General features: G+C 45.7%; 1 protein-coding gene across 1 annotated transcript in view; it reads left to right on the top strand.

Moving 5' to 3' along the window:
- SPATA16 (spermatogenesis associated 16) overlaps positions 1 to 21,919 on the top strand; it is a 215,920-nt gene that overhangs the window by 39,433 nt on the left and 154,568 nt on the right. Inside the window, exon 2 of the mRNA XM_060240907.1 lies at positions 11,321 to 11,466. Within this exon, the coding sequence (XP_060096890.1) occupies positions 11,321 to 11,466 (146 nt within the window). The remainder of the gene's footprint in view (positions 1 to 11,320; positions 11,467 to 21,919) is intronic.

Raw genomic sequence — 21,919 nt, 5'->3', positions numbered from 1 at the left:
TGAAAGGGGCATTGGAGAGGAGCAGCGTTCCCAGGGCCCCCCCCCAAAAAAGATTTCATTGCTGCATACAAACAAAATAAAGAGGAGGATCATCAGTGCAGAATTAAATTAACATGAGATGTAAAGAGACAGAGACACTGGGGTGGGAATCCTAAAGCTTTAAAAAATTACCCCAAAATTTTCAGATTTGAGCCAGTGCTTCTTCTGCCCTTCCATCCACCTGCAAGGCTGTGGTTCTTCCAGGGATCTCTGCTTCTCTTCCCTTCCTCTCCCTTCCTTCTTCCCTCCCTCTTTCTCTCCCTCCCTCATCCCTTCCTTTCTGCCTCTCTGGTTTGCAGCCCAGTTGGCCAAGCATCTTTCCTCTATGATTTCCCAAGCTGAAAAGCCAAAGCTAGAGGAAAGGGAAAGGCAAGGAAGTGAAAAGGGTCAACCTAGCAAGCAGGAAGAAGACTCGTCTTGGCTGCCTCTCCCTCCCCTCCTTCCTTTTCAAGAAGACCCGGTGAGGGGAGGGGGTCGTGGCCACCCAGCCTCCTTGCTGCCAGAGCTGCTAAGGCAGCTGGAAGGGACCTGAGGCCAATGTTCCTTAGCAGCTCCTTGGGAGTCTTGGCACCAGCAGTGGGCAACCTTCCTGCCCACCAGCAGCTCACCACCACCAGCAGAACCCTGGCACCCCTCCAGAATAATAATAAAAAAATCTTGGCTACAGGACTGTTTCCAAACAATTGTTTAACCTGTAAAGGAAGCAGCACTGTTGACAGCAAAAATACTATAATTTAAGGGTGGATATTGGGGGTGAGACATGAACACGTGAAGGGCATGCAACCAACCCTCATTCAAAATGGCAGAACATTTTCATCTTATTTAGATTTTCCTTTTTAATTCTCCCTGAATATTCTTTGTACTAGACAGCCTAGGGCAGGGGTGGCAAACATGCAGGGGTGTCCTTGGAGGGTTTCTCTCAGGCCCCAAACAATTGGCTGTCATCTGCTTCCTTCTCTCTCTCTTGCTTCCTTCTGCATCAGCTTGCTTTGCCAGGCTTGCTCAATCACACAGGAGCTACAGAGCAAAGCCTCTATTTTCTCCATTGACTGAGACCTTAAGAATATAAGAAAAGCCATGTTGGATCAGGCCAATGGCCCATCCAGTCCAACACTCTATGTCACACAGTGGCCAAATCCTTTGGGTGAAGAAGTACCTCCTTTTATCCGTTCTAACCCAACTGCTCAGCAATTTAATTGAATGCCCACGAGTTCTTTTATTGTGAGAAAGGGAGAAGAGTACTTCTTTCTCTACCTTCTCCATCCCATGCATAACCTTGTAAACCTCTATCATGTCACCCTGCAGTCGACGTTTCTCCAAGCTAAAGAGCCCCAAGCGTATTAACCTTTCTTCATAGGGAAAGTGTTCCAAACCTTTAATCATTCTAGTTGCCCTTTTCTGCACTTTTTCCAATGCTATAATATCCTTTTTGAGGTGCAGTGACCAGAATTGCACACAGTACTCCAAATGAGACCGCACCATCAATTTATACAGGGGCATTATGATACTGGCTGATTTGTTTTCAATTCCCTTCCTAATAATTCCCAGCATGGCGTTGGCCTTTTTTATTGCAAACGCACACTGTCTTGACATTTTCAGTGAGTTATCTACCATGACCCCAAGATCTCTCTCTTGGTCAGTCTCTGCCAGTTCACACCCCATCAACTTGTATTTGTAGCTGGGATTCTTGGCCCCAATGTGCATTACTTTGCACTTGGCCACATTGAACCTCATCTGCCACGTTGACGCCCACTCACCCAGCCTCAACAGATCCCTTTGGAGTTCCTCACAATCCTCTCTGGTTCTCACCACCCTGAACAATCTAGTGTCATCTGCAAACTTGGCCACTTCACTGCTTACTCTCAACTCCAAATCATTTATGAACAAGTTAAAGAGCATGGGACCCAGTACCGAGCCCTGCGGCACCCCACTGCTTACCGTCCTCCACTGCAAAGACTGCCCATTTATACTCACTCTCTGCTTCCTATTAATTAGCCAGTTTTTGATCCACAAGAGGACCTGTCCTTTTACTCTATGACTCTCAAGCTTACTAAGGAGCCTTTGATGAGGAACTTTATCAAAAGCTTTCTGGAAGTCAAGGTAAACAATATCTATCGGATCTCCTTTGTCCACATGTTTGTTCACCCCCTCAAAGAAATGTAACAGGTTAGTGAGGCAAGATCTTCCCTTACAGAACCCATGCTGAGTCTTCCTTAATAACTCGTGTTCATCAATGTGCCTACTCATTCTGTCCTTGATAATGGTTTCTACCAACTTTCCCGGTATTGAAGTCAGACTGACTGGCCTGTAGTTTTCCGGATCTCCTCTGGAACCCTTTTTAAAGATGGGGGTGACATTTGCTACCTTCCAGTCCTCAGGAACGAAGGCAGATTTCAATGAAAGATTACATATTTTTGTCAGAAGATCCACAAGTTCAACTTTGAGTTCTTTCAGAACTCTTGGATGTATGCCATCCGGACCTGGTGACTTATTAGTTTTTAATTCGTCTATCAGTTGTAGGACCTCCTGTCTTGTCACCTCAATCTGACCCTTCCAATATAAGTGGTTCTGGAACAGGCAAACACTTCTCATCTTCCACAGTGAAGACGGAGGCAAAAAATGCATTCAGCTTCTCAGCCATTTCCCTATCCTCCTTCAGTAATCCTTTTACCCCTTGGTCATCCAAGGGCCCCACTGCCTCCCTGGCTGGTTTCCTGCTTCTAATATATTTGAAGAAATTTTTATTGTTGGTCTTTATGTTTTTTGCAATATGCTCCTCATAGTCCCTTTTTGCCTGCCTGATCACAGTCTTGCATTTGATTTGCCACTGCCTGTGTTCCCTTTTATTAATCTCACTGGGACTAGCTTTCCACCGCTTAAAGGAGTCCTTCTTACCTTTTACAGCTTCCATGACTTTGTTTGTTAACCATGCAGGCCTTCTCTTATACCTGTTTGTACCTTTCCTAACTTGTGGTATATATTTTATCTGAGCTTCTAGGACTGTAGTTTTAAATAGCCTCCAAGCTTCCGCAAGGGTTTTGACTGTATTTACCTTTCCTTTCAATTTCCTCTTCACATGCCTCCTCATCTCAGAGAATTTACCCCTTTTAAAGTTAAACGTGGTTGTGCTGGTCTTTTGGAGCAACTCTCTATTTTTACAAATGGTGAAATCAATAACGTTATGGTCACTGCTCCCAAGCGGTACGATCACTTTTACCTTGGGAAGGAAGGGTGGAGGAATAGTTTGCTTTGCCAGTCTCTCTCAATTGCACAGCAGAGCTACTGAGCCAAGCCTCTCTTCCTTCTATTGGCTAAGGCTCCTCCCTCTCCTGGTCCTCTGGGGAAGGAAGGAAAAAGCCAGAGCTTCCTTTGCCCAGTTCCCTGGATCACACAGGAGAGATACAAAGAAAGCACCTTTAAGATCAAGTGCTAATGTTTTAAGCAAGTTTTATTTTAAGCTTTTTAAAAATGTTTGTGTTTGTGTCCTTTATAAGGTTTATATCTCTGCTACCTGGCATTACATTTTATGACACATATGGCCTGGCTCGACAAGGTCTTGTTTATTTCAGATCCAGCTCTCATAACAAATGAGTTTGACACCCCTGGTCATTTTTAATTTGCAATAAAGTAGTGGCAGAGATGGGGAGGGCAACTAACCATTACTGGCTCACAGTTGAGCTGCTTATCTCCCAGAATAATAATAATAATAATAATAATAATAATAATAATAATAATAATAATAATAATAATAATAATAATAATAATAATAATAATAATAATAATAATAATAATAATAAATTATTTATACCCCGCCCTCCACACCGAGGCAGGCTCAGGGCAGCTTACAGAGTGTGGCTCTGGGGGGTTGCCAGCCTCCAGGTGGTGACTGGAGATCTCTCATTATTACAGCTGATTTCCATGTAACAGAGATCAGCTCACCTGGAGAAAATGACCACTTTGGAAGCTGGACTCTCTAGCATTATGGCCCAAATCCTGCTCTTCTCAGACTCCATCCTCAAAATCTCCAGGTATTTTACAACCCAGAGCTGGCCACCCTAACTCTGAGTAATTTTAGCTGGATTGGGTCCACCTCCAGGAAGCACTCCTGACTTCTATAGCAACTCCTGAAAATAAACAATAGGGAAGAGAGCCTTTGTCCTTAATTAAATGGCCTTTTCTTTGCACAGATTAGTTAGACTTCAGGGGAACCTCTCACCCTCCTCGTTCCAGCAACACTTCCTGCAACCGCTGAGCTTACACAAAGGAGATATGATATAGCGAGAAAATTACTCTCTTCCTGCAGAACTGCTTAAACTGCTCTTTATAAACGAAGAGAGAACCTTAGCCTTGCATTAGGATTTCAGAACTCATTTAAAGCAGGCAGTAATAAGGTGATTATTCTATATTAAATTCTGTGGAAGAAGAATAAGGGTGAAATATGAAAACAAGCCTATTTCTTCCTTTTTAAGCATTCTGCGGGCCACTTTTTATGCAGACAAAAAAGGATTCCCTTCCATTAACTGAGAATTAAGACCAGAAATGACTCTTTTTTATTATTTCTGTACTTATATTCTTCTTCAGCTCTTGTGATGGGTGGATTAAGGTAGCCTATTTTAATCTGAATCTCCTCTATTATTATTGGGGAGAAATCGTAAAAAAAAGTATTTGGAGATTTTTATTTCCTGGGGCATGACCCTTCTCAGTGACTAAGGGATATGCAAATAAAGCTCTCAGTTTGGCCATTGAAAGAAAATTATTCTAAATGGTCCTAGGATTTTTTTTTTTAATTTTCCTTCACTCTAATATGCCCTTAAATGTCTTCTAGAAAGCAGTGAATACCTCCTCTATTCAGGCTCTTTACATATGCAGGCCCATCTTGTACCACTTCTTTCTGAACCAGCAATGAGAATCCATTGCATAAAATCTAACAGAATGTCAGAGAAGGGATTACTTGAAGTCCCCATTAGCTTGTAAGCAGAATGTCTTGGAAACATCAAAAGAGCCCTGCTGGATCACACCAAAGACCTATCAGGTCCAGCATTCTGTTCACACAGTGACCAACCAGCTGTCTCTAGGAAGCCCACAAGTAAGCTGGTTACAACAAAATCCCCATGGCCATGCTTCCCAAGCAAATGATATAAAGAGCCACACTGCCTCTGGTGGGAGGGAAGACTCTGAGAAGAAGGCAATGGCCAACCACCTCTGCTTCTTATGTGCCTTGAAAGCCCCTTGCTGGGTCACCATAAGCCAGCGGTGACTTAATGACACTTTACACACACATACTGCCTGTGGTGATGGAATGAGTAGATGCCCATCATAATAACTAGTAACCGGTGGAAGTCCCATCCTCCATGAGTTTGTCTACTCCCATTTTAAAACCTTCCCAGTTGGTAGCCGTCACCTCATCCTGTGGTGGTAAGTTCCACAACTGACCTATGCCAGAAGGATGAGCATGGTAGTTCCTTTGGATTTCTGCCCAATACCCACCATCTGTGTGTGAAAGAGGAAGAAAGAGCGCCCAGTCCCTCTGTTTGTTTTGCACTCCTTTCAGAAGCTGTTTGTACAGTGAAAGGGATAGTAAAGAGTTAACTAGAACCTGAGTATGGGATACAGGGAAACTGCACTCCTAGACCTCTCTCTAAGAACATAAGAGAAGCCATGTTGGATCAGGCCAATGGCCCATCCAGTCCAACTCTCTGTGTCACACAGTGGCCAAAAAATTTTTATATATATTTTTGAAGCTGTCCATGCTTGTAGCTGCCACCACCTCCTGTGGCAGTGAATTCCACATGTTAATCACCCTTTGGGTGAAGAAGTACTTCCTTTTATCTGTTTTAACCCGACTGCTCAGCAATTTCATCGAATGCCCACGAGTTCTTGTATTGTCAGAAAGGGAGAAAAGTACTTCTTTCTCTACTTTCTCCATCCCATGCATTATCTTGTAAACCTTTATCATGTCACCCTGCAGTCGACGTTTCTCCAAGCTAAAGAGCCCCAAGCGTATTAACCTTTCTTCATAGGGAAAGTGTTCCAAACCTTTAATCATTCTAGTTGCCCTTTTCTGCACTTTTTCCAGTGCTATAATATCCTTTTTGAGGTGCGGTGACCAGAATTGCACACAGTATTCCAAATGAGACCGCACCATCGATTTATACAGGGGCATTATGATACTGGCTGATTTGTTTTCATTTCCCTTCCTAATAATTCCCAGCATGGCGCTGGCCTTTTTTATTGCAATTGCACACTGTCTTGACATTTTCAGTGAGTTTTCTACCATGACCCCAAGATCTCTCTCTTGGTCAGTCTCTGCCAGTTCACACCTCATCAACTTGTATTTGTGGCTGGGATTCTTGGCCCCAATGTGCATTACTTTGCACTTGGCCACATTGAACCTCATCTGCCACGTTGACACCCACTCACCCAGCCTCAATAGATCCCTTTGGATTTCCTCACAATCCTCTCTGGTTCTCACCACCCTGAACAATCTAGTGTCATCTGCAAACTTGGCCACTTCACTGCTCACTCCCAACTCCAAATCATTTATGAACAAGTTAAAGAGCATGGGACCCAGTACTGAGCCCTGCGCCACCCCACTGCTTACCGTCCTCCACTGCGAAGACTGTGTGGGTTCGTTGAAATACAGCAGATTGTTACATCCAGCAACTCTGGTGAGTAAAGTTATCTATACCATCGCCCCAGGGAGATCACAAAAGTGTGGGCATGCAAACTGTCTGGGTTGTTTCGTGTGCGTGTGTGTGTGTGTGTGTGTAATTTTAATGTAGTGGAAGTGTAGCAGCTGGGGAACAAAAAAAGGCAAAAAGAGGACAAGGAAATGAATACTGTATTCAGGGGAACTTCACTGCTGTATTTTTATTTATTTATTTAGAATGCGGAAATCTCCCAGCTCCACCCCCAAAGTCCTCAGATATCTTTTGAGTTCGACCTGGCAACCCTAGATCCAGTCCAGTGAAATCTGGACCACTATGAGACCTAGATAATTATTCCAGCATCTACCGGGATAATTTTGTTGACGCAAGATACAAGCTGATGCTTGATTTTGTCCAGAATATTTCTTTCTTACTGGGAGGCAAAGCACCTCCCCCCCATCTCTCTGTTTCCACTCAAGGGTTAATGTGGTGTGAACTATCTTGCAGATGTTGTTAATTGGGTTTTCGGACTGCATATCTCTTATCGTCTTCAAGGCCATTGGTGAAAGTCTGGTAATTGGTTTCTCCGGGGAACTGGTGATCTGTCATGAGAGGGGGGGAGTTGAGAATATAAGATAATCTTCTGAAGAGTTCTCCTGGAGACATGTTCTGATTGGATGTCATAATTACCTGATATACTGGGCCAAAATTATAATTGAACTATAGCCCAGGTAGGCTTCCCAACCCTCCCGCCCTGGCGGGGGACCCCAGGATTTCCACCCTCTTCCCCCGCTCCCCAGAAAAACGGAATCGGGGGAGGGGGAAACGGTGCCGGGGAGCATGGCGAGCTGCCCCATCCCGGAGCGGGCGAGGCCGCCGCGCCGCTGCCGCCCCCTCCCCGCCCACCGCAGCTGCCCAGGCTGAGCCCATCTCGGAGGAGCAGCCAAGAGGCGGCAGCAGCGCAGGGGAGGGCGAGGCAGGCCAGGAGCATGGCGAGCCATGAATCCGGGCCCTTCTAGGACCCGGACTCACGGCTCGCCACGCCCCTGGCCCGCCTCCACACCCCCCCCTCCGATTCCACCCCAGAGGCGGAGCGGGCAAGGCCACCGCGCCGCTGCCGCCTCTTTTCCGCTCGACGTAGCTGCTCCTCCGAGACGGGCTCAGGCTCAGCGGCATCGCCCACTCCGAGACGGGGCGGCTCGCCACGCTCCCCGGCGCCGTTTTCCCCCCTCCTCCCTAGCTCCACCCCGGTGTCTCCTGGCTCCACCCCCAAAGTCCCCAGATATTTCTGGGGTTTGACTTGGCAACCCTAAGCCCAGGAGACAAGAGGCTAGCTGAGATTTTGTTGGGCTATGGGCCAAGACTATGACCTGCAATTGCTACAGATGAAGGTAACGCAGATTTGAGATTTTTCTTTTGGAACAAAGGTTGTTGAAGCTAGCTTTACTGGTTTCAGTTCTGTATTTCTCTTTAGTAATATCCTTTAAATAAATGCTGTAACTATATTTTAAACAACAGCCTGGTTCTTGTGCACACTTGCCCTGGGAACCCACAGGGTTGGGCCTCATGTTCCTTCACACTTATGTTAACACTCCCTTGTGAAAGTAGCAGTGAGGAGGTAACAAGATTCTTCTGAGCCAATATTTACTTTTAGGAAATAAAGTGTTGGGGGGAGGAGTAGGGTTGCCAGCCCCCAGGTCCCAGTAGGGGTTCCCCCACTTTTAAGGGCTTCAGCCTGCTGCTGGCCAGCCGGCTGGCAGGGGAAACCTCATCCCCAAACAGTGACATTGCTGTGCAGCATTCCTGACGTGATGACATCACTTCCAGGTGACGTCATTGTGCTGGAGACATTGCTCAGCGAAGCTCTGGTTTGGGGGCAAACTCTATGGATTTGAACCAAAAAGCCACAGAGTTTTTGTCCCAAAACCAGAGTACTGTGTGCAACGTCACCAACATGTTGATGTCACTTCCACCCACCCCTGAAATGCCCTCCAAATCTTGCTGTAATGGTGAGGGGACTTGGCAATCCTAGGGTGGAGGGGTGGGCAGACTCTGTTGTGTGTAAAGTGCTGTCAAGTCCCAGCTGACTTATGGCGACCCCAGCAAGGGGCTTTGAAGGCAAGTGAGAAGCAGAGGTGGTTGGCCAATGGCCATTGCTTCCTCTGTAGAGAGTCTTCCTTGGTGGCCTCCCATCCAAGAACCAATCCTCCTTAGCTTCCGAGATCTGACAATATCAGGCTAGCCCATGCTGCCTTCCCTCCCAATGACTCTTTTAGTGCGGGTAAAGAAGTAAATAGCTAAGTGATTCTGAGAAGAGAAGTAAATAAAAACAAAGTAGCTAGAGCTAATGACCTTCACGTAGGGGGTGACTTTAAATTTCTCATCTCTGCAGCTTGCATCTGAAAACCCTCGTTTTGGTTTTGCTTTTCCCTTGGCATTGCTCAGACTGGTAATTCTTTATACTCGCGCCATTTTCCCATTCCCTCAAGCGAAATTTTTTTTTTTTAGCATTTTTCCATGTTATTTGTGTGTCAATAAATCAGAGTTATATGTATATTATACGTATAAATGGCATACATAAATACTATATAAATTGCATATAAAATCCATACAAAGTGCGTACACGATGCAAACAAATTTACGAAACCAGTGGTGAAAAGTGGAGAATCAAAAATATAAAGGAACATAAAAAGAAACCAAATAGGGAACATTCATTCATTCTTGTCTTCAGCAGCTAAATGCAGCTCTAACTCCCTGCACTTTCTTACATTCAAAGCCATAAAATAAATAAGAGAAAGCGGCTGTTTATGTTGCTTGCACTTGCTTGTAAACAAAGAGTCCACTTTGGGATAAATCAATGCCCGGCTGAATTCAGAGTTTTTTGCACTCTGCGACCTTTCTCAGTAGAAAAATATTTATATATAGCATTATCTGAAGTCCCCAATTTTCTTCTTGTGGGCCAGTGAAACTAAGATTGCCAACTCTGGGTTGGGAAGTTCCTGGAGATTTGAGGGTGAAGCCTTGAGCGGGTAGCGTTCAGGGAACAGAGGCGCCTCAGCAGGATCTAATGCCACGAGGGTGGCCAGGTCCCCCCCAGCCACTGGTGAGGGATGGGGAGATAGAGTTACCAGATCCAGGCTGAGAAACCTCTGGCGATTTGTGGATGCAGCCTGCGGAGTACAGGGGCCTTGTTTGGGCGCAGTGCCACATAGTCCCACTCTCTACAGCGTCCATTTTCTCCAGGGTGAACTGATCTCTGTCATCTGGACATAAGCTGTAATTCCAGATATGGTTGCCAACAAGCTGATGAGGGACTTAACAGGATGCTCCAGGAGAGGGGAGGGAAGAAGCATGCTGTGCCTATGTCACCTCTGAATGACATAAGCATGTTGGTGATGTTGGGGGTGCCGCTCTGGTTTTTGGGCAAAACTTTATGGTTTGAAGCTGATTCTACCATGGAGTTTTGCCCCCAAACCAGAGTGCCCCCCCAACATCACTGACATGCCTATGCCACTTCCTGATGACTTAGGCACATCATCTTTGGGGCAATAATTCTCCCCCACCAGCCAGCTGACTGGTGCCGGAGGAGGAATGCTGGAAACCAGGGGATCCCTCGCACTAGTGGGGGGGGGGGGCTGCAACCCTAATTCTGGGGGATCTGCAAATCCCACCTAGAAGGTGGCATCTCTAAATGCCGTACAGACCTGAAAAGTAGTGGGTCAGACACTATAGTGATTCCAGCATGGCACTTTTATTAGCGAAAACCCAACTGAAAACACACACAGCAATCTGCAACTATATACATAGGGTGTTTTCGCACTCACGTTTTACTGGCGCCACGACCCTCCTGACGCCGGCGAATCTGCATGGATTTCGCACCAGAAGCGCCGGCGCACCCAGAAGCGCCGGCTACTTCCGTCGCTAAGCCAGCGCAAACGTTTTCCTGCATCTTTGCGATTTGCGTTTGCGCTGGCTTAGCGACGGAAGTAGCCGGCGCTTCTGGGTGCGCCGGCGCTTCTGGTGCGAAATCCATGCAGATTCGCCGGCGTCAGGAGGGTCGTGGCGCCAGTAAAACGTGAGTGCGAAAACGGCCATAGAAACTCCACCCAAAACACACCTCTGGCAATACACAACCCAATAGAAAAACAGGTGCTCAGAACCCACATTTGCATAGGCTTCTTTCAAATGGATATTACCTAATTGGCTAGCTCAGCGTGGGTGGCCACTCTGAGTGTAGCTACAAGTAACTTCTCAAACAATGGGCTTCATTCAAATGGATATTATCTGATTGGCTGGCTCAGCAAGGGCAGCCAATCTGAACGCAGCTGCAAGGAACCTCTCCAACAAAGGGTCTTTGTTTGAAGCTCCCAGTACACTACAAGGCCATACCCCAAAGCAACCTCTTTCTCCAGTGAAACTGGTTGCCAACTCCACTTCAGGTCCCACTTGGAGACTGGCAACCTTAGTTGCAATGTATCTGTGAACTGTGTTGAATTGCTACAGTATACAAATGTTATGGATTCTTATAATTTAAAACGTTGTGTGTCTGTCTCTTCTCTGGAAAGGTGTTGACTTATAGCAAAGCTTTGCACCTTCAAACTAGTAAAGGGTGTCTTGTTTTTCTTTCTTGCCAGCTTTGCAGCAAGGGTGCAGCTGTAGGGAAGCCCTTTGAAGCCTCTCCAAAAGACATTTCAAGTATTGCCAGTTTTATCGAAACAAAGCTTGTAATCTGCTACTTGAAGATGAGAAAGCCCGAACTTGCATTGAATCATTCACACAGGTAAAAAAAAAAAAATGTTGATTCAGTCTTCTAAGAAAAAGCTTGAAGCACATATTTATAAATGCATACATACAAATCTACACTTGGTCGCCTGAAAACTTCAAAGTACTGAGGTTAAACTTTAGCTTTGCAAGTTTGCCTCCAGTTTCCCTGTGTTTAGATCTAATTGAGATCAATGAGCTTGAAGGCAGAAAAGAAAAGGATTTCAGCCTAAGACAAGTGATGGGCAAGTCCCCCATGCAGCTGGCTTTGTAATAAATTGGACTTCTGTGAATTGGACATCCTTGGGAAAAACCATCACAAGACTTCTGTGATGGCAAGGTTTGGGGGAAGGGAGGAACCTCAGTGAGGTATAATGCCATGGACTCAGCCCTCCCAAGTAGCTGTTTTTGCTAGGGGAACTTATCTCTGTAGTCTGGAGATCACTTATAATTCCAGGAGATCTCCAGACTACTCTGGAGGTTGGCAGCTATAGAGGACGGACTTTGTGGCATCCCATCCTTGATGAGCTCCCTCTTTTCCTCAAACTTCATCCTTCTCAGACTTTGCTCTCAAATATCCCCCAAGCTGACTCTTCAGTTAAGGCCATTTCTAAGCAACCATTACTATAAAGGTTTCAGTTATTTTATCAAGTTATATTGGTCTCTTTGTGCTAGGGAAGACTTTGGGATCCCCCAGAATTATAGCACATCTCCAGGCTACAGCGATCCCCTGTAGAAAACGGATGCTTTGGAGGGTGGACTCTAGGGCACTGTACCCCACTGAGGTCCCTGTCCTCCACAGGCTCCATTCCCAAATCTCCAGCGTTTTCCCAACCTAGATCTAGCAACCCTACCCCCCTATCCTCTGCTGGTGGTCAGGGGGGACCTGGCAACCCTAGTTTGTGTCAACATATCATGCAGAAAAATATTATCTAGCACAGGGGTGTCAAACTCATTTGTTATGAGGGACGGATCTGACAAATGAGACTTTGTCAGGCTGAACCATGTGTGTACCTATTTAAGATTAGGTAGCAGAGATATAAACTTTGTAAAGGACACAGACAAACACAATTAAAGTTTTTTTAAAAAACCCTTAAAATAAAACATCCTTAAAACATTAGCTCTCATTGGTCTTCAATGTGTTTTCTTTATATCTCTTTCATGGGATCCAGAAAACTGGGCAAAAGAAGCTCTAACTCTTTCCTTCCTTCCCTGGGGGACCAGGAGGGGGAGGAGCTTCAGCCAATAGAAGGAAGAGAGGCGTGGCTCAGTAGCTCTGCTGTGCAATTGAGAGAGCCAGGCAAAGTAAGCTTTGCCTCCCCCCTCTTCCTCCCCAAGGAAAGCACCTCAGCCAATGCAGAAAATAGAGGTTTTGCTCTGTAGCTCCTGTGTAATTGAGCAAGCCTTGCAAAGCAAGTTGTTATGCAGAAGGAAGCAAGAGAGAGGGAGAAGGAAGTAGATGACAGCTGGTTGCTCGGGGGCCTGATAGGAGCCCTCTGGGGACCCAATTCGGCCCCCGGGCCACATATTTGACACCCCAGATCTAGCATTTATGGAGCTCTTCCAGTGTTTGAAGTGCTACACATTTGTTATCACAGTAATTGTTACAACAGCCTTGTAAATAAGCTGGTTGGGACGATCACCATATTGCAATGAGGAACTGAAGGCTAAGGGAGAGGGACTTGCCTGATACCAGGACTGGATCTAGGGGAGAACAGAGGGGTGCTTGCCCGAGGCGCTGCCAGAGGAGGGGTGATAAATTAAGTATGGAATCCATTCTATTCTATGGGCCCATATGATTGAATGGGCCCATAAGGAGGCATCATTTTTTAATTTTGCCCCCCCCCCTTCAAAAGCCTGTAGATCCAGTCCTGCTTGATGCCACCTAATGAGTAGGGTTGCCAAGTCCAATTCAAGAAATATCTGGGAACTCTGGGGGTTGAGCCAGGAGACTTCGGGGGTGGGGCCAAGAGCAAGGGTGTGACAAGCATAATTGAACTCCAAGGGAGTTCTGGCCATCACATTTAAAGGGACCACACACCTTTTTAAATGTCTTCCTTCCATAGGAAATAATGAAGGATAGGGGCACCTTCTTTTGGGGCTCATAGAATTGGACCCCCTGGTCCAAACGTTTCGAAACTTGGGGGGTATTTTGGGGAGAGGCACTGGATGCTATACCTCAAAAACCAGCCCCCCAGAGCCCCAGATACCTGCAGATCAATTCTCCATTATTTCCTATGGGAATAAGTGTTCATAGGGAATAATAGAATTCCCAGCAGACATTCCCTTCCACCACCACCCCACGCTTTCTGATTACCCTGAAATGGGGAAAGGGCCTCCAAACCAGGGGATCCCCTGCTTCCACCTGGGGATTGGCAACCCTACTAATGAGTTTGATTCTGAGAAGAGACTTGAAGTGGCAGCTTCCCAGATTACAGCTACTCAAAGTTCATATGACTTTTTTGATCATAAGAACATAAGAGAAGCCATGTTGGATCAGGCCAACGGCCCATCAAGTCCAACCCTCTGTGTCACACAGTGGCAAAAAATGTTATATACACACATACACTGTGGCTAATAGCCACTGATGGACCTGTGCTCCATATTTTTATCTAAACCCCTCTTGAAGGTGGCTATACTTGTGGCCGCCACCACCTCCTGTGGCAGTGAATTCCACATGTTAATCACCCTTTGGGTGAAGAAGTACTTCCTTTTATCCGTTTTAACCTGTCTGCTCAGCAATTTCATCGAATGCCCACGAGTTCTTGTATTGTGAGAAAGGGAGAAAAGTACTTCTTTCTCTACTTTCTCCATTCCATGCATTATCTTGTAAACCTCTATCATGTCACCCTGCAGTCGACGTTTCTCCAAGCTAAAGAGTCCCAAGCGTTTCAACCTTTCTTCATAGGGAAAGTGCTCCAGCCCTTTAATCATTCTAGTTGCCCTTCTCTGCACCTTCTCTAATGCTATAATATCCTTTTTGAGGTGTGGCGACCAGAACTGCACACAGTACTCCAAATGAGACCGCACCATCGATTTATACAGGGGCATTATGATACTGGCTAATTTGTTTTCAATTCCCTTCCTAATAATTCCCAGCATGGTGTTGGCCTTTTTTATTGCAAACGCACACTGTCTTGACACTTTCAGTGAGTTATCTATCATGACCCCAAGATCTCTCTCTTGATCAGTCTCTGCCAGTTCACACCCCATCAACTTGTATTTGTAGCTGGGATTCTTAGCCCCAATGTGCATTACTTTGCACTTGGCCACATTGAACCGCATCTGCCACGTTGACGCCCACTCACCCAGCCTCAACAGATCCCTTTGGAGTTCCTCACAATCCTCTCTGGTTCTCACCACCCTGAACAATTTAGTGTCATCCGCAAACTTGGCCACCTCACTGCTCACTCCCAACTCTAAATCATTTATGAACAAGTTAAAGAGCATGGGACCCAGTACCGAGCCCTGCGGCACCCCACTGCTTACCGTCCTCCACTGCGAAGACTGCCCATTTATGCTCACTCTCTGCTTCCTATTACTCAGCCAGTTTTTGATCCACAAGAGGACCTGTCCTTTTACTCCATGATTCTCAAGCTTTCTAAGGAGCCTTTGATGAGGAACTTTATCAAAAGCTTTCTGGAAGTCAAGGTAAACAACATCTATCGGGTCTCCTTTGTCCACATGTTTGTCACCCCCTCAAAGAAATGCAACAGGTTAGTGAGGCAAGATCTTCCCTTGCAGAACCCATGCTGAGTCTTCCTCAATAACCCGTGTTCATCAATGTGCCTACTCATTCTGTCCTTGATAATGGTTTCTACCAACTTTCCCGGTATTGAAGTCAGACTGACTGGCCTGTAATTTCCCGGATCTCCTCTGGAACCTTTTTTAAAGATGGGGGTGACATTTGCTACCTTCCAGTCCTCAGGAACGGAGGCAGATTTCAATGAAAGATTACAGATTTTTGTTAGAAGATCCACAAGTTCAACTTTGAGTTCTTTCAGAACTCTCGGATGTATGCCATCCGGACCCGGTGACTTATTAGTTTTTAATTTGTCTATCAGTTGTAGGACCTCTTCATTTGTCACCTCAATCTGACTCAGGTCTTTCAACACCCCTTCCAAAATTAGTGGTTCTGGGGCGGGCAAAAAGTTCTCATCTTCCACAGTGAAGACGGAGGCAAAAAATTCATTTAGCTTCTCAGCCATTTCCCTATCCTCCTTCAGTAATCCTTTTACCCCATGGTCATCCAAGGGCCCCACTGCCTCCCTGGCTGGTTTCCTACTTCTAATATATTTGAAGAAAGTTTTATTGTTGGTCTTTATGTTTTTTGCAATATGCTCCTCATAGTCCCTTTTTGCCTGCCTGATCACAGTCTTGCATTTGATTTGCCACAGCCTGTGTTCCCTTTTACTAATCTCACTTGGACTGGTTTTCCACCGCTTAAAGGAGTCCTTCTTACCTATTACAGCTTCCATTACTTTGTTTGTTAACCACGCAGGCCTTTTCTTATGCCTGTTTGTGCCTTTCCTAACTTGTGGTATGTATTTTATCTGAGCTTCTAGGATTATAGTTTTAAATAGCGTCCAAGCTTCCCCAAGGGTTTTGACCGTATGTACCTTTCCTTTCAGTTTCCTCCTCACATGCCTCCTCATCTCAGTGTATTTACCCCTTTTAAAGTTAAATGTGGTTGTGGCGGTCTTTTTGGACAACTCCCTATTTATACAAACGGTGAAATCAATAACATTATGGTCACTGCTCCCAAGCGGCGCAATCACTTTTACGTCTCTCACCAAGTCTTGGGCATTACTTAGGACCAAATCCAGGATCGCCCCACCCCTGGTAGGTTCTGAGACCATCTGCTCCATAGCACAGTCATTGAGAGCATCAAGAAACTCAATCTCTTTCTCTCGACCAGAACACATATTGACCCAATCAATCTGCGGGTAGTTAAAATCACCTATTACGACACAGTTTTTACGTTTAGCCATTGGGAACGATGGCTTCTAAATATTATGAAATCCTCATGGGAAATTTCCTAAATAATTCTGTATCTCCATTCATGCACTCATCCAGAAATGATTTTTCCCAGACATTATTGCAGCTCCTCGTGCAGTATTAGAAACCACTTCCAGGATCTGTAGAGAGCATGAGGGACATCAGTGAATGGGGGTACTCAGGAGTACATGAAGGTGCCACATACTGAGACAGATCATTGGATCTATCAAATCTAGTGTTCTTCCCAGCAGTAGCTCCCCAGGTAGGGTTTCCAGATCAGGGTTGGGAAATACCTGGAGATTTTGAGGATGAAGTCTGGGGAAGGTGGGATTTGGGGAGTGGAGAGATCTCAGCAGATATAATATCATAGAATCCACCTTCCAAAGCAGCCATTTTCTCCAGGGAAACTGATCTTGGTTGTCTGGAGATCAACTGTAATAGCAGGAGATCTTCAGGTGACACCTGGAAGTTAGCATTCCTATCTCTAGGTTCTCAGGCAGACATCTTTCACATCACTTATGACCTGATCCTTTTAGCTGGATATGCCAGGGATTGAACCCTGGACCTTGTACAAGCCAAGTGGATGCTCTACCACCAAACCACACCTCCTCCCCCTGCTCCCAGCCTAAGATCCTAGGCAGAAGAGTTCCCGTTAAAGAGACAGTAGCTTTATCCATAGATCTTTAAATCTTTCCCTTATAGTGAATGTGCTGGAAATTATTGAGTGTAGATTTCTGCAGGGAGGTGGGTTGTTTTGGTCTTGAAGTCCTGCCAAGACCCCAACCCGTAACCATCCATTTCTATCGACAGCAGCTAATATTCCAGTCACCAACTATTGGCAAAGTTGTTGAAGCCCCAGACTAACCAAGTGTTTACATAAGGCTGGAAACAGAGGTTAAAACTCATTTCATTTCCTTTTCCCCTCGAAGGGCTTTCTGAAAGACAAATGGCTGCTTAAATTGATCATTGTTCCTTAATTACTAGGATAGGAAATATTGCACAAATTACTCAAGCCATCTTTTATTAGCTTTTCGGTAGCTGGGCGAGCTGCATTTGGGCTAATGTTCGTTATGCATCATGTTGCTTATGCTGCATAGGTGTTTGTGGCAGCTCTCGTACAAGGAAAAACAATTTGCGGTATGCATTAGAAGAATTTATAATATAATAAAATGCATTATTTAAGAAACCCGTGGTAACAATGAGGAGGTGCCCTTACTGCCATAGACTGTGGTTTAGGGCAATGATTCCTAAGCTCCTGACAGCAGTAGCTCTGTTCTTTCTTTTCTGAGTCAAAACTGAAGTCACCTTTCACCCTTGCAGCCCCAGTGGCTTACTTTTCGAGCATATGATGCAGTACTCAATCGCCTCCTGTGGGGACAATTAAACCTCTGCATCATACGTGATTGACAGTGCAATCTTATGCAAACCTATTCCTTGCCGATCCTGTGTAAAGTGCAGTGCTAGGCGGGGCTGATTTCAAGAGCATTTGATTGGTGAATCTCTACATAGGATATGAGGGCTGCCACCCTCCCAGAATTACAGCTGATCTCCAGACTACAGAGATTTATTTATTTATTTATATTTTATTAGATTTGTATCTCACCCTCCCCACTGAAGATCCTCTGAAGCAAAAGGCTGTTTTGGAGGGTGGATTCCATGGCATTATTCCCAACTGGAGTCCCCAGGCTTCCCACCCCCCAAAAAAGATCTCCAGTATTTTCCCGATTCAGTGTCAGCAACTCCAAGAGAATTGCACTCCTTGTTCGTTGCAGCCTTTGATGGTTCTTTTGTTTCTTGTACCTTGTTTTAGGCCATGATATATACATACATGCCATGTGTAAAAAAACCCAGTGTGGTGTAATGGTGACTGTCTGTCTATATTTATATCTCACTTTTCTCCCTGGTTCAGACTCCAAGCAATTTTTAGAACATTGTTCTCCCCTCCAATCTCTCAAAGCAACAACTCTGTGAGGCAGGCCAGACTGAGAGTTTGTGATGGGCCCAGGATCACCCCAGAAAGCTTCACCGGTAGAACCTAGGTCACCCAGGGTCCTAGTCTGCCTCTGTATCCACTATACCACATTGGCTCTCAGTGCTGGACTAGGATCTGGGAGATCCAAGTTCTAACCCCCGCTCTGGCATGGAAACATGCTGGGAAACTTTGGACCAGTCGCACATTCTCAGCCTAATCTACCTCATGGGGTTGTAATGAGGATAAAATGGAAGAGAAGGGAACAGTGTGAGCTGGTGAGGGTATAAATCAAGTAAACAATGCCACTGGTATGTCGATTTTGCACCATGGATAATTATAAGCCATTTGTACATAATGGGTTGGATCCAAACTAGATTTTCTGCTTGATCAAGGCACTTTTCCAGTGGAACAGAATGCTCCTACTCAGGGTTGGCCCTAGACTATCTGGCACCCTAGGCAAGGCTAACTTCTGCCCCCCCCCCAACTGATAACATCACCATTCATATGGGGGGGGGCAATTCAGCAGCCCCAGAAGGCTTGTGCCCTAGACAATTGCCTAGTTTGCATAGTGGTGGGGCCAACCCTGCTCCTACTTCCCCCACCTCCAAACGTCCATGGATTTCCCAGCCCAGAACTGGCAACCCTATAAGACTTCTATGAGTGAAGAGGGGAATGAAGAAGCTGTCTTTGCACTGCTGGACTCAGTGGACTCTCCAAAATGCTGCTCCGGTGGGGAGGGGCTCCAGAACTGCATGCCAGGTAGATCAGGGGTCCACAGCAGAAAGATGGAATTGGTGGAAATCACCCCCCAACCATTCTTTTAGCAGAAAAACCCAATGGATGAAAAGTGAATGCTGGACATGTGTTCGATTTAACAGGAACAATTAAGTGCAAAAAAGCAGAAGCTGATATGAAAATAAAAACAAACAGGTTCATTTCCCCATATCAGGCAGGTCTCCAGAGAGGCAGCAGATACATTTTCTAGACAGGAAGATTTCTCACAAGTGGTATTTGGACTGAACCAGACAGATTTTGGAAATGGGGGCTCATCTCAAACTGGAGAAATTGGGGGGAGGGGGAATCAGGATCCCCCCATCATGCTCGGCCCCTGGTGTGTCCACAGTCCGGAGCCCAACATGGCTTCAGATCAAGAAGGGAGGAGGTTTGCAAGCACCTTGTTTCTCCTCATCCTGCTCCCAGCTCCCTTCCTGCACTGCTTGGAGTGGGTAAGCAGGTACTCCTTATGACCCCTCCTCCCAGTCCCTTTGAAAGCAGCACAAAAAGTCACACACACTAGGTTTGCCAGTCCCCCATCAGGGGAAGGTCCCACACCAAGGTCCCATGCTGTTTCAGGTGGCAGCGGAAGAAAAAAAATGGCAGCAGTATATGCACCATCCCATCACTTCTGAGAGAAAAGCCGGAAGTGATATTGGGTAGCTCTAGAAGATGCTGGAAACCTGGTGGTTTTACCATAGAGTTTCAACTAAGAATATAAGAACATAAGAGAAGCCATGTTGGATCAGGCCAATGGCCCATCCAGTCCAACACTCTGTGTCACACAGTGGCCAAAAAAAGAGAAGGTTCACAAGTGGGGCTAGAAGCCCTTCCACTTTGCCCCCCCCCCCAGCTAATTCTTAGAGCAGTCCTCTGTCACTTCTGGATTTCCCCCAGAAATGATGCAAATGTGCACAGGATATTACACTCCCTCCATGTCCCTGCCTCCAATCCTCTTCTTCTTCCTGAGGAGGGACCTCAGCAGAATATGAGGCCATTTTCCAAAGCAGCCATTTCCTCCAGGGGAACTGATCACTGTAGTCGCAAGATCAGTTGTAATTCCATGAGATCTCCAGGCCCCACCTGCAGATTGGCAACCTTAGTTGTGTGATAGATTGCCTGTGACATGCTGGCTGGCCAAGCTGTAAAGATGGGCTGGAAGACACCACATTGTTATTTAGTACAACAAACCTGATCAAAGAAAAAATGTTGGTTACACCCCACTTTTCTCTGTCCTAAGGAGTCGCAGAGTGGCTCACCTTCTCTTCCAGTTTGGTGTAGTGGTTAAGTGCATGGATTCTTATCTGGGAGAACTGGGTTTGATTCCCCACTCCTCCACTTGCAGCTGCTGGAATGGCCTTGGGTTAGCCATAGCTATCACAGGAGTTGTCCTTGAAAGGGCAGCTGCTATGACAGCCTTCTCAGCTCCACCTACCTCACAGGGTGTCTGTTGTGGGGGAAGAAGACAAAGGAGATTGTAAACCGCTCTGAGACTCTGATTCAGAGAGAAGGGTGGAATATAAATCTGCAATTCTTCTTCTTCTACTTCTACTTCTTCTTCTTCCTCTCCCCACAACAGGCACCCCATTAGGCAGGTCAGGCTGAGAGAGTTCTGAGGGAAATGTGTCTGGCCCAAAGGTTATCCAGTAGGCTTCAGGTGGAGGAGTGAGGAATCAATCCCCATTCTCCAGATTAACAGTCCACTGCTCTTAACCACTATACCACACTTGAAGCAGACCACAACACAATACTAGAATGGATCAGCAGGCCAAAAAAAACGTAATCCCAAGGAAGACTCGCTGTGTTTGGATACAGAGAACTGCAGAAAGGGGACATCCAAATGCTTCTAAAGAACAGGACTTCTCAGAGAGTATTGCAGAAAGGTGTTAGTTGCTGGTTTGATGGGCTTTTATCATAGGTTGTTTTGAACTTGCTGCCTGCTGCCTCCAGGGTCTGCTATGACGAAGAGGTGGGGGGCATAAATGTTTTAAGTAGGTAATAAATAAATCCAAACACAGCTGTGACATGTACAGGATATGGTGAAAAAGAAGATAAGGAGAGAGTAGCTGTATATTGCAAGACTCAGAAGCAAAAGGATGTTTTCAGCGGCGGGTAGCCAAGCCTAGCTGAGAGGGCAAGCTGGGATGCAGGCATTAAGAAGTTTGAAGACTTTGCATTTCAAAAAAGGGGGAAACGTCTGGATAAGAACTAAGTTTCACAAAAGGACCGAGCAGAAAGAATTTATTGTTAACATATGTGACGCTCATTAGTCAAAGATACAGTTAGAGGTTTAGCAATAAGACTGTGGTTGGCATTAGTAACAACAGGGCTTTTTTTGCAGCAGGAATGCCTTTGCATATTAGGCCACACACCGCTGAAGTAGCTACTCCTCCTGGAGCTTACAATAGGCCCTGAACTAAGATACAAGGGAGGCTGAAAGAAGCCTGCCTAAAGGCCATGTATTGAGTCACTAATATTGAATTCATAGTAAAGACAAGGTTCAAACCAGAATCCTGTTTTAGAAGAAAGGTGGTCTATAAACAATCAAACCAATCAGGGACTTTCTTATTCCAAGTTCAATCTCCAGCTCACTGTACTTCACCTGTTCTGAATCGCAGATCCAAAGGGGCAAGAACAAAGACATTTGAAAAACATGGTTCTTAGTTTAGCTGAAGCAGTCAGCTTCTGCCCAGCAACTGAGATTCTATGCTGCCAAGACAGACAGAGG

Source organism: Heteronotia binoei, chromosome 6 (assembly GCF_032191835.1).
Source record: "Heteronotia binoei isolate CCM8104 ecotype False Entrance Well chromosome 6, APGP_CSIRO_Hbin_v1, whole genome shotgun sequence".
Classification (NCBI taxonomy): Eukaryota; Metazoa; Chordata; class Lepidosauria; order Squamata; family Gekkonidae; genus Heteronotia; species Heteronotia binoei.
The sequence above is the reverse complement of the archived record's forward strand: the minus strand, read 5'-3'. Positions and strand labels throughout refer to the sequence as shown.